Raw genomic sequence first — 13572 nt, forward strand, 5'->3', positions numbered from 1 at the left:
TTCCTGGGTTTGAGGCGTCCTTTAAAATGTTCTGATATGACTGATTTAAAGCTTAATGGTTATATTTTAACTCTACCTGTACTTCCTGTGTTTATTGTATTGCTAGTAGAATGTTTCATATTCTATGCAGGTGAAACGTCGACTGGAAAACTTCATCCTGATACCAATTTTTTTGGTAGACAAAACGCCACAAAAAGATGTTTTGAATGCCTACTGTTCATAATGATATTTATTTTACTGAAGATGTATTAGCATGTTAATATTTATGTACAGACTAACCGGTTTTCATTCATCTCGTAGCTAAAAACTGCTAGTTCAGACACAGAGGAGTCTTCTGTTTTAGTTCAGTTGAACCTCTCTGCAGGCAATCAAACCATTTTAATTACCTTTCAAATAGATGCTTCAGTGTCCATAAAAACATATAACATGTCAGATTCTTCTAGTGTGTTTCTAGGGGTACCACAGGGCTCTGTTTTCAGCATTTGTATTTTACTGCCACACGGGAACACGTAAACGATCATTGGATTCTAATAAACACTCAGATATTAATTAAGATTCAAAATATTTCCTGTGCAAGATCAGGCATTTATGTTCATAACTACCTGGGCAAATCTTCTTTGCATTTTCGGTGTGTGTGTGTGTGTGGGGGGGGGGGGGGGGGGGTGTATGTGGGTGTGTGTGTTTATGCGGGCAAATTACGGTGGTGGAAATGTCAGTCAGCATGGCTGCTCTGATTGGTGTACCTGTTACTGCAGGCACACACAGCCATATCATCCCGTCGTTACCCTTTGAACACACACTTCCGCTTTCTTTTTTTAGGGCTTGTTCCTGTTTGAGCCATAAATTATTCAAACAGGCAATCACTTGAATATTCTCCTTTCCAACAGGCCAATATATATGAGAGAATCAGATTCATTCACGGAAAAACACAAAGTTTCACTGAGGAGCAGAAACCAGTTTTTGTGAACTACGACTGTAAAATGATGAGTACAATTTAAAATAGCTTTAGTAGCCATGGATTAATTAAAAATTGTTCACAAATATACTTCATAGATATGAGAGGGCAGATTAATTGTAAACCAGAGACCTAGAAGAATACAGAAAGAGGCAGAAATGGGAAAAAAAATCTAAAAGTGGATCAAATATGAAATGCAGAAAAGTTGGAAAAATAAGAAATGGGCAGATGAGGAGAGATTTAAGGTGGATTAAATCAGAGTAAGGAAATTGAAGGAGATGTGATGAAAACTACTGTCAAGATTATAAATCAAAAGTAGCAAAAGAAGGATGTAGAAGAATACGTTCTCTGCAAAAACACAAAATCTTACAAAGTATTTTTGATTTATTTTGTAGTGCAAATATCTTGAAATAAGAAAAAGTAACTTTCCAGCATGATGTACGGTAGGAGCTTGTTTTAAGTAAATAATCCTTTAATATTGATGAAAAAGTTCCATTTCCACTGGCAGATTATTTCACTGGTAACTTGGGAAAAATATATTGTGATGAGTGAATTAATCTGCCAGTGGAACTAAAACATTGTCACCAATATTAAGGAATTCTTTACTTAAACCAAGCGCCTGTATCTTGCTGAAAAGTTACTTGTAAATTAGTTTTGTCTTATTTCAATAGTGCTAAGATATTTGCACTATAAACTAGGCCAAAGAAATCTTAAGATTTTGTATTTTTTTAGTGTACAAAACAACAGCAGCAAAGAAACAAGGGAAACGAGTAAAAAAAATAATCACAATAAAAGTACATTTGAAATTAGAAATATAACAATGATTGTATTGGACAATGATTGGGAGGCTTTATTTGCTGTACTTGCCATAATTATCTTCTTCCCACCTTGGACAAGGTTTGCAGTCCCACGGTTCCCTCTCTCTCTCTCTCTCTCTCACAGAGTAAAGTGAATAAACATCAGAGAGAAAAACAAGCACGGTGTTCCCTCAAGTCTCACACATGAAAAAGAAAGTAACATTTACAGCGATGTAAATCCATCCACAGATGCATAAAAATAAATGTTGTTGCCGGGTTTTGATTTAATTTTGCTGGTCTCGGCCGCTTTTTAGTCTAAGTAGGCTAAATATATTTCTGAACCCACCCAGGCGGGATTCATCAAGCCTTTAATGCCCACACCGGGAACACGGCTGTGAAAAACAACTTTCTTTGCATTTTCATTTCACTAATAAAAATATAACTTTTAATTCTAGCAACCTAATAGGAAAAGCAGAATTATTATTAGAGGCTCTGTTAACTCCTACAGACAAACATCAGAAAGGTTGTTTATTGTTATTTTGTTTGGATTTATTTTATGGTTTTTAGCTTCTTCTTTTTTTTTTTTATCACATTCTTATAAGTTATCAGTATGACGAGTATGTTGACGCAAAGCTGCGGAAAGTTTGTGGGATCATTTTGTGCCTTTAGATCTCAAACATAATCCTAAAACACTTTAATTCACTTCTGTTCACAAATTAGCATCCCTCCCTCCTCCTTTGGATTCAATTTGATTAGAGAAAGCTAATGCTAGACGTTTGCTCTCCTCTAAAGTCATTTAGAATTGTGGAAAATATTTACAGTGACACAAACTATATCAAAACTGAGTTATCAGGTTTAAATCCCAAAGTTTTTCCCAATCTCACGACTAAATATGAAATAATCCTAGTCCATCATGTAAAGAAACATGGGCCAAATAATCAGGCAGCTAAAAGTCCACAAATACTCTCCATCCATTTGGACTGACATAGTTACTTTACAATAACTTATGGGCCAAAACAATTAAGTCTTTTCAAGATACAAATTTCCATTTTTTTAAACTTTATATCCTTTTAATTCCTTTTCACAATTATGCGCAACTGTAGATGTGTTCATCTGCCACATAAAATCCCGATAAATGCCTTAAAGTTTATTGGCTATAATGTGACAAAAAGTGAAAAACTTCAATAGGAATACCTTTGCAAAACACTGTGTATAATAATCTGGATTAAAATATGATTCGCAGATCTTTGCTTCTTTCCACGTTTTTAAGCCGTGACCTTCTAGCCTTTTCATTCAGTTTTCGTTCAACTTTTTCCTCAAACAACGTTTTGTGTGTGTGCGTGTGTGCGTGTGTGTGTGTGTGTGTGTGTGTGTGTGTGTGTGTGTGTGTGTGTGTGTGCGTGTGTGTGTGTGTGCGTGTTTATGAAGCAAATAATGGCTCAGACGTTTAAGAAGCTTTTGTTTCCGTTCCCATGGCAACTCATATTGTACTCCGTGTTTATCAGAATCTCCTTTAGGTCACTGACGTTGAGGAACTCGGCCAGCGAGTTTCCCCAGGCAGCCATTTTGAGAGTGCGACATAACGGGACAAGCAGATATCAGAATGAGCCAGAGGCTGTGCTGGCAGGAGATGAAATCACAAAACGGATCCGAAGAGTTTGACTCGTTTACCGGCTCCTGATCCTTCGCCTGCTGCCCTCCTCCCCCCGGAGATCTAAGACGGATTAGGTTTAATCTCCGCCTCTCCCTGTGGGTTTATCGATCATCATCATGCAGCTTGTTTCATTTTTCCTTTAAACTCACAGAGCAACCTCACTGATATGCAGTATGTCTGCATTGGTCAAAATGTTTTTACAAGACATATATTGGTGTGCAGAGATCACAGAGGAGTGAAAAGTGTTTTTGGGGATAATGTGCTGAACTGCAGCAAATAAACCCGGTAAAAATTACAAAGAATTTTTTTTGTTTTGTTCTTGTCACGTTTAAATGTTTCAGATTAACGAGCAAATTTTAAATTCAGTTAAAGATGATACGGGTAAAAAACGAAATGCGGTGTTTGAAAAAAATTTAATAAAAAAAATAATTATTTATTAAGAAAACGTAACCAGAAGCACCTGGCTTATGGAATATGTTTTGCTCGGTATTTTTCTTCTTTACAGATTTATTTTTAATTCTCTCCTCCTGCAGCATTTTTCACCTTGAACAGCCTGCTTAAGGAAATGCCAAACCAATCAAATTTAAATCTGGATTTTAACTAGGCCACTTCAAATCCTTCTCCTTTTTTTTCAGCCAATCAATACCAAACCGTCTGTTGTGCTTTTGATCTGCCTCACTAATCAAGTGAGTGTTTGAATTTCTATATTATGCAACGAGATGCAGAAGAACACAGACGAATGACTTTTAAGTCTGAAAGCCGTTTTCTTTGAGATTGTTAAGTATCACATATCAGAACTTTTCTTTGTCACAACATCCTTCCCCAGAGCAAACGTCCTCTTCACAAAGCCGAAGTTTTATCATGCTTGGACAAAGAATAAAGAATAATGAGAGGGAGGCAGAGGAGGAGGAGGAGGAGGAGGAGGAGGAGGAAAGACTCGTGTGTTTTCACAAAACAAGTCAAAAATAATAAACAGAATAAAAACTATTCTCTACTCCTAATCTCCCATAAACACACATGTGAGTACAGAACACTGTCAACCTGAAAACTCAATATTTGTGAGTAAGAGACAAACGAAAACCAGGTACAAATGTTTCCATGCGGCTCTAAGAGCATTGTAACAACTCTGTTGGGCCGTCTGGGAACGGCCTAGCCAAAGTACAGTTCCGTGTTACATCCACCAAACATGGCTAGGTGAACTTTTTAGATTCTCGAGCATTTTGAGCTTTGAGATGTAAAAAAATCAAAGGTACCAGAATTTACACTGTATTATGTAGTTTCATGTAAATGTCAGATTTTAAGCGTTTTAATTCAGCTCTGCTATGACTTAAGCATTTGTTCGCTCCTCGTTATAAAATCTAACTTTAATTGGCTTAAATATTTGCCATTGAAACTCAAACTGAAGATGATTCTAGTGAGTCATTACTTTTAATCACTGAGAGCAGCTTCTCCGTTCACTGGCCAGGAAGCGTCCTGTTTTCATTCAGGATGCTCGTCCTCACTCACAGCTTCTCTGCACTCCTGTTTTAGATTTTTGTATTTAAATTAACTCTTACTAATGATGTCGATTTTTTAGTCTGAGTATTTATTCCCATTACTAGTCAGATTAATACCTTTTTTTTATTTTAAGAACCAATCAGAGATGGAATCTGGGACACAAACAATGTCACATTAGGCAGCCAATAAGCACTAAAGATGTTTATTCTGTCAGGCAGAGAGATAATGAATGGAACTATATGCTACAATACGTAATTATATAATTAATATGTCAATATTTACTATAAACTAATCTTGCATTTTTTACTTTGTGAATTTGAAAGTAAAGAAAAAAACCTAAACAAAAATATATACATTATAAAAATCAAATAAATAAGTTGAAATCAAATCATTTCCAAAGCATAAAAAAATAAAAGTATTCACTGGAAAGATGATCAACAAAGACAGAGATCAAACTGAGCATATTCTATTAATGACAGCTTTAATAAATAATAATAATAAGAATAATAATAATAAAAACATGTTTTGAAGATGTTGGGACTTCCTACGTAAAATAAGATTTAGCTTTGGCAAGAGTTAAAAGTCATTTTTGAAAGATTTGGTGCAAGTAATTAAACGTGTGAGAGGACAGAGCTGACGCTCTGCATGCCAAAATACAGAATCCCACAAATCAAAGATCAAGACCAAAGGCTGAAAAAGTATTTTTGCCCCCCAAAAATATCTCCTTATGCATTAACGTATATAAAACATCAAAGAATCTGATAAGCTGCTGATTTTAAAGCAATCCGCTCTCTGTTTTCCTCCCATCTCTTTTAGTGATTCATCTGCAGTTGGACGGGGAAAACCAGGGCGAATCATTCGCTGTGTAATAAAAACTCCGACTGAAGTGGTTACTTATCGCGTCAGAGTCCTGCTGGGCTTTTGTCCCGTTCAGACGGAAAAACTGAGCATTTCCTCCTCCCCTCTGCCCCCCCGCTGAGCTCAGGCTGCAGTTTCACCACCAGATTATATGAATCCAACATCCTTCTCCCCCTTTTCATCCAGAGCTTCGTCTCCGTGTCGCCCGAGTGATGTCCGGATGAATAAGGCCTGTGTAATCCGGCCCGGCCACACGCCGGCTAATAAACTTACGGCAACACTTCTAATAAAATCAGAGAGATGGAAGTGCTGAGTGATAGTGAGCGGAAACGGCTGTGAAGAAAGAGAGGGCAGAAAAAACTAATGCAAGGAGACGAGACAAGAGGCACACTGCAAGAAGCTAAAATTCAAACCAAAAGTCATTTTGGTCGAGTTTCTAGTACAAATATTTTAGTCCACTTGCAATAAGACACTAACTTTCAAGTAAGTTTTCAGCAAGATTTGAGATCTTATGTAAATCATTTCTTACTATTGTTGTCTTGTTTACGATTACAAATTACTAAACGATTTTAAAAATATATGCCTTGTGACAAGCAGGACTTCTACTCATTAATAATGTGACTCCATTCCCTTGTGGTTTTACTTTTGTGTCTGTACTTGAAAATGGCTCCTGTCAATGCAGATCCTGTTGCCGATTGGCTGCCACTTTCTACTGGTGCACTCCTAATAAGGACATTTGATGTTTACCTGTCCAGAGGTGACATATGGACATATGAACAGCACCACACAGCAGCAGCCAATGAGGAGGCCAGACGGATAGAGAAGGGTCAGCCATTGTTGTGCTGAGCTGCTTGTTTGTGTATCTAAAGTGCCGAATTTAGCTGAAGTTTGATGGAGGTTTTCATGTTTTGAGCCACTAGTATTGGTTTGTCAATTTTGGATTGTGTATTGTAATTTCTTTTGGTTCTATTAAGGGTGTTTTCACACCTGGTAGTCCGATGGACTCGGTTCGATCGGGGACCAAAACTGCAACATTGATTCCATTTTCAGCTGCCGTGGTTCTCTTTCACACTGCTCTGCGTCAAACAATCCAAAGCCTTTGAAAAGCCTGTTCACTCCGTCACCTGTGGTGGCGCTGCATCAAGAATCACTGAAGGAAGTGACACAAAATCCTCAGAAGAAGACATCGTATCTTCCTTCTTCGTGAAATGTAAGCAAATGTGGAGAAGTGTCACACTTTAGCGGTTGTAGGATTTCTCTTCTGCCCTTGATAAAAGACCACCAGCCATTTCTCCCTCTACTGCGTTTGTTTTGGTTGTATTTACTCAGAATGCCCTGTGATATAGTCTACTTCCTGCTTTTGGAGCGGTCTCCGGTCCTTTTAGCATTCACATATACATTCGTGTCACATCAAAGTTCACTTTACCCAAACCAAGACCTAGGCTTTTAGGTGGGCCAGAATTCGCTTTCTTGATCCGCATCAATTTGATTACGCATTCACACCTCCACAAACGAACTGAACTTTCTAGGCGAACGGACCAGGCTTCCATTAAAGCGGACCAAATAAGGCTGGTGTGAATGCGTCCTAGCTTTGCGTTCCCTGAGTTGAAAGCTTTAATTCTAGTATTTCACTTCCTTCTTGAGAAGAAGTGTGTATTGCTGTTTTTTTTTTTAGTATGGCTTCAGAAGTCAATCAGTGAATCTTCGTGGGGTATCATGAAGAGTGAAAAGGACTGAATATCCCTACCACACTTCTGAGTTTTCTGTTGATAACAGCCATATATTCTTCTTGGCATATCACTCGCGACTAGATTTTGCTTATGTGACAAAATGTGAAAAGGTTCAAGCGGTGTGAAAACATCAGCGGAGTGACAAGGTCTGTCTTTTCCAGCTCTTCTCATTCCTTCACTCTATGAATCACTTCAAACCACATAACTGCCACAGTTCATTTCCCCGCAGTGTGTTTTATCCCTCCGCTCCGCCTCTCCTCTTCGTGCCATAAATGTCAGACCCGCCGCCACCCGGTCCTCTGTTTTCACCTCGAAATGAACATGAAGGAAGCCGTTCCGTCTGAGCCGAGACACGGAGAGACGCGGCGACGCACCGCCGAGCTTAACGACCCGTACCGCCGCACGGCGACGATAACGCCTCCCACCGAGCGGCGAGAACGATGAACGGTGGACGATAATGGGTTTTTGGCGGGCTGACATTTCCACCTTGTTTGCGACAAAGTGGGATGAGAGAAATGTGTGCGGGAGAGCAACTTTTCCTGTCAATTAGCCAGCCGTGAAGAAGTGCCTGGCAAAGAACGCGTCAGGGAGACGGGCTAAAAATAAACCGGAGACACGTCATCAAAAACCCGGTAACCCTAATGATCGCGAGCGCCAACGGAGGAAGGTCAACACGCCTGAGAGATTCTTGGGAGTCAGATTAATGCTGCTGAACTATATGGATTTTTTTATTATTTATATATCTAAATCTAATTGTGGAAATGTCTGGGATCAAAGGCAAGTTCAAAGTTCTCCTAGTCCAAATTGTGAAAGAGAACTAGTTGAAGTTAGTTGAGCTAAGTCGTCAAGAGAGGCTGATTTATCTTCCTGAAAAGTTGTTCTAAAATACAAACTATAATATTTGACTGCTAATTAAAATGATTATAAACAAAGATATCCTGGGTTGTGGTTTGGTTTGACAGCAGCTTTTATGTTAACCTGGAACTTTGTTACATTAAAACTACAAATTATTATTATTATTCTAATAATTATTTAGATTATTTTGTGATAGAGCAACAAAAACATTATTGATCTATCAACAATTGTTAAATGAAAGGGGAAAAAATACTATTTTTTATTCTTTTGTTTCTCCTCAGTGTAGCTGCTTTTTTATTAATTTTTATTTTTTTACTACTGTTCTCAAAACAGCTGCATTTATTCAATAATGAAAAGATGCTTATCCGATATTAATATTTCTATGGGTCCTGATATTTAAAATAACATGGGTATCCATGGAAACGTGCCCCATTCATAAGGCCAGAACCAATGAAAGGTGTGTTTCCATGTTTGACCAGGCTTGTGAAACTATTTATGTTAGCACTGGTACAGAGTTATGAATACATTTGTAGTTCAGTACATTTAGATTTGTGTTTATAAAAAATAAACTTTTGAAGTCGATTCAGTGCTGCTTTTCTGTTGTGGCTCAGTATCGGTCGATATGAAACCAGAGATATCCTTATCTGGAGTGAAAACAGTGAATCTGTGCATTCCTATAAATTATAAGCTTCTGGTTGCAGTTAATTTTATTTAGGTTTCTCAGTGTAAAAGGGGCTGATTACAAACTCACAAAACACTTGTAATAAAAATGTTTAAAAAGCGGTCATCATTTCCTTCCACTTTGCAAATCATTCCAATAAAATGCGTTGCAGTTCAGTTCCAGCTTTCTCTCTACATATATTTGATTTTAACATTAACATTTCAAATTGAGCAGGTGATTGTTTGAAGACAGACATTTAATAATTAAGGACTCAGCACCACAGGGGGTCCTTTAATTGGCTGAGCCGGGGCTGAAGTTTCAAAAGACTGTAACGCAGAAGCAGTTTAGCGCAGCAGGGTCTGTTATTGATCCATCCAGGCGCAGATCAAACCCGTCAAAAATGAAGAAAATTCAATAAAAAGGAATAAAGGTATCGTCTCCTAAATAACTGTCACTCTTAGTTACCAAACATAGATTGGTGATTTTCACTGGAATAAATCTTTATTCAGTCTTGCAAGAATATGAACAGAAAATAAAAGAAACTGACTAACAACAAAATATGTGACAATCTGTTCATTCATTAGTTTAGCCTCCCACAAATCCAAAGATTATTCATAGAGATGTAATATTGTAATTATGTATTTGGTCTCACAGGTGATGCCAAGTTCATCTGTTTGACAAACAGTCTCAAAACAAATACTAACTAAAAAAATTCCACATGCCGAAAAACATAAGAGACCATTTTAAAAAGCAAATGTCAAGCCTGGAAAATTACTTAATTTACAACAGTTCAAATGGTTTAAACTTTATAAGTGGACCTCAAATAATCCTAGGAGTCACGGCCTTCTACCACTTCCTGCTGTTGAAACCATCCATAGCTGGTGAAGGTATTTACCGTTTTACTGATACTTTTCTAAGCTCCTATCAAAGTGAGCTGTGCAGCAGTTTACGAAGCTGCCTTTAGCGTGTCCCTTTTCCGCAGTAATGCGATCAATCTCAGGTGCAAATGCAAATAAAAGTAACATTTTTCTGTACTTTCATTCCTCCAGGTCATTATAAAGACATTGTACAGAAATCAGTCAGACACCTGCACATGTTACCAGGTAGATTTTATGCTAATTTATATTAAGGGTGTCATAGTCTAATGTTTAATGTTTTCTGTTTAAGACTATTACCTAACCTTACTTGGCTGTAAAACTTGGGCGTTGCCATGTTGCAGTCTCGACTTCTCCAACCACGTTAACTCAAGTGTGATGTCATTTACAGCTTCCATGGTAAATGAAACGCAGCACATAGATAAAAACGTGATGTGTGTCTGCGCAAACTGATCTGAAGGAAAAGACAACCAACGCTCATAAAAATCTCATGATACCTGATCAAGTTTCCTAAGGAGATTAATACAACCCTCCTCACATCCCATAAAGAACTTTCTCTCCAGCAACTACTGCTGTAAGAACTCAACACTCTCAGCATCTGGTCCGCCGCCATGTTGTTTTGGGAACATGTCAGTAATCCCGGCACGCTCTCATGGAAGAGAACATGAACGCTGGAGACGACGTTGGGATAGACGTCCGCCCAGTCCGTCCCGGCCGTGGAGTAACTGGGATCTCTGGTGTGGTGCATCAGGACCAGAATCGCGGGTTGATCTCCTGTTCATAGAAGAAGAAACAGAAACAGAACATGTGGTGAATAAAAGTAGCCGAACCAGTCAGAAAATGATCTGAAAGTTCAATATTTTTGCTGACTGTCGTAACAGTTCAATGTTGTAATTGGTGCCTCTGATATACATTTAGTGATATATTATTATTTGTATATTTTTTCTAGATTTAATTTTTTTTTTAATGTATTTTTTTTTTCTACCTGCACCTGTAACTCTTGTATACATATAAATGTATTTACAGTCAAACATATATTTTTGGAAATTTTTTTTCTGTGTTCTCCCAAAGTTTCCACCAGAAAACCTGCTAAGTCCGGTGGTTGGGGCGTCATTCATGCGACGGCCCGTCAGGTTTTTGAGTTAAAAAATGTTTCAAGTTGACAAGAAATTTAAAAATATCACTTGATAACGATGTGTTATAAAAAGATTGGAAGATTGATATCTCAGCAACTATAAAGTCTTAAAAAATGCATACATTTAAAAGAAAAACTTAAATAAATAAGCAATGATTAGCCTGGTGGGGGCACAAGTGAAGCCTGGTGACCCGCCAGGCTTATAATACGCTTGCGGAAAGCCTGACTGTGGTAAGCAAGCTACGACACCAAATTCACTGTTGTGTCTTTGTGTGCTGACAGTAAACAAAGTCTAAGAATTTCTGTGGTTAAAAGTAGCAGAAAAACCCCGTTACTCCAAAAAGAGAAAAAAGCTACGCAGGAAGTTTGTAGTACATGTGAAAATCTTTACCTGACAGCGAGCTCATGGCTGCTTCCACGTCAGACCCGACTCGACAGGTGATTGGACAGAAGAGCATGGTGATGCTGCTTCTGTCCCGGTCCGTCTGAAGCAGCTTTAACTTCCTCCCCAGCTGGTTCAGCAGCTCGCCATGAGCTCCAAAGGTTTGACCAGAAGTGACCACGCGGATCTTAACTGTGTCTACTTGATAAAAATCAGGGAAAAAAAAAAAAACAGAAGCCAATAAAATCATGCAGATGAGCAGTTTGTAAAAAAAAATAATCATAAATTTGGAAACATTTCCAGAGCTTTCAGAAAGAAAATCTAACATTTTATTGGGTTTTACTGCAAAAACACAAATTCTTACCAAGTATTTTTTGCTCCAGTTTCTGGTGCAAATATCTTTGTGTAGTTAAAATAAGTCTGAACTAACGTACAGATCATTTTATTAGCAAGATGTAAGAGCTTGTTTTGAGTAAATAATTTGTTAATATTGACAAAAACAAATACTGGCAGATTGAAATACTCATCTGACAATAACACCAAGGACTGCAGGAGAATAACATCTTAGATGTTCTTCTGATTGTAAATCATGAAGAGCAGTGGAGCTAATTTGACTATTTTGACCTTTATTTCAGTTTTGGGTATTTTTGAGCTCATAATTTGGACCAGCTGGTGAACAGTTCTTGAGTTTAAATTTTAAATATTGTTTAATATTTGCAACTAGATTGCAATCTAGAAGTGAGAACCACAAACACTTTCATACAATTTTTTTCCCCTCAGGCTTGGAATTCAGATCAGAATCGTGAATTTAGTGAAGTTGACTTTGAAATACGGCGATTTCAACTATTCTTGTTACTAGTAAACATTGGGAAGCTTGCTGTAAATATCATCTGCTCTTGGTAATCTTGTTGCTACAGCTTTGGACCAACTTATCAGAGCCAATAAACTTTTCTAAAATACTGTTAACAACAAGAAAAACCTGTGAACACAATGAAAAACCGAAGCGGATAAATACAGACCTCTCCACAATCTGTCCACAACGTCACACATGATCACTGAAATTGAAAAACAAAAATTAAAATTAGCAACTTTTTTGTTGTGTGTGATACAACTGTCATGATAAGACATTTGGCTAAGCAATAAATTGTCCCAAAAATTATTGCGATAAACGGTAGTATTGCTGTTTTGACACAATTTTCAACAAATATAATAATTATGACCTTTCAAAGAGTAATAAACTTGAATTAATGTGCAGAACAGTCCATACTGGAACTGGAAGACATTTTAAATATCCAAAGTATAACACAACAACCAAAAACAATATATAGACACAATAATAATAATAATAATAATAATAATAATGATAATAATAAACACAAACAACTGAAACCATAAATAAAAATGGATTATGATGTCTCTCTAAATAAAATTACCCTTCAAAAATGATTAATCATCAAAATGGAAATGATTGAGCTAATATTAATTGATTATGCTAACAGATGAATTGCTTATTGCGACAGGCTTGACACGATCTCTTGTTGTAATTCGGGGTAAATTGAGTCTTCAGACAGAGATTAATATTCAGTTATCCAATACTTTTATTGCTTTTATCTTATATATTCTTGGAATTTGTTTCCTTCCAGGTAAATGGCTAAAACCCAAGTTTGTTATTAAGCCGTTTCCCAGCGATGTTAGCGAGAGATGATCTAACCAGCTAATTAATATGTGCTATATTAGATATAGCTGACCTTACTCATGTGAAACAAGGTCGTCATGTCAACAAACGTAAGCACACTAGTAATACTAGAGCTGTTTGGGTTCATATCTGCTTCCTGCTCGGCTTCGTTTAAGACAAGATGCTGCAGCAGGTGCAAAATAAACAGTCCAACAAGTTAATGTGAGCAGGACTTAGTAACTGCTCTGAACAGTGTGGAGTGCTTACCTTTGCTGTAGCTGCTGCTGTCTGAAACACAAATGAGAGAAGGAGAACTCAGCTACTTTCAGTTTCACTTTCAGACGAAGATCAACCTCGTCCTGATGATTTGAAAGTCAATAACAGGTAATAAACGCTGCTGTTGCCTGGAGAGAAAGATAACAGAAGATAACAGAGTCTGTGCAGCATGAATTACAAAAACAGTCAAGAAACATAAAGTTAACATTTTCATATCATATC

General features: G+C 37.4%; 1 protein-coding gene across 1 annotated transcript; it reads right to left on the bottom strand.

Moving 5' to 3' along the window:
- Positions 1 to 9266: 9266 nt before the first annotated feature.
- On the bottom strand, positions 9267 to 13372 carry LOC111609361. The gene is made up of 4 exons (XM_023337484.1): positions 13342 to 13372; positions 12419 to 12454; positions 11409 to 11597; positions 9267 to 10656 (listed from the first exon to the last, which is right to left on the bottom strand). The coding sequence occupies exons 2-4, from the start codon at positions 12447 to 12449 to the stop codon at positions 10268 to 10270; spliced, it is 609 nt and encodes a 202-aa protein (XP_023193252.1). The 5' UTR covers positions 12450 to 12454; positions 13342 to 13372; the 3' UTR covers positions 9267 to 10267.
- Between the last annotated feature and the right edge of the window lie 200 nt (positions 13373 to 13572).

This window comes from Xiphophorus maculatus, chromosome 7 (assembly GCF_002775205.1).
Source record: "Xiphophorus maculatus strain JP 163 A chromosome 7, X_maculatus-5.0-male, whole genome shotgun sequence".
Taxonomy (NCBI): domain Eukaryota; kingdom Metazoa; phylum Chordata; class Actinopteri; order Cyprinodontiformes; family Poeciliidae; genus Xiphophorus; species Xiphophorus maculatus.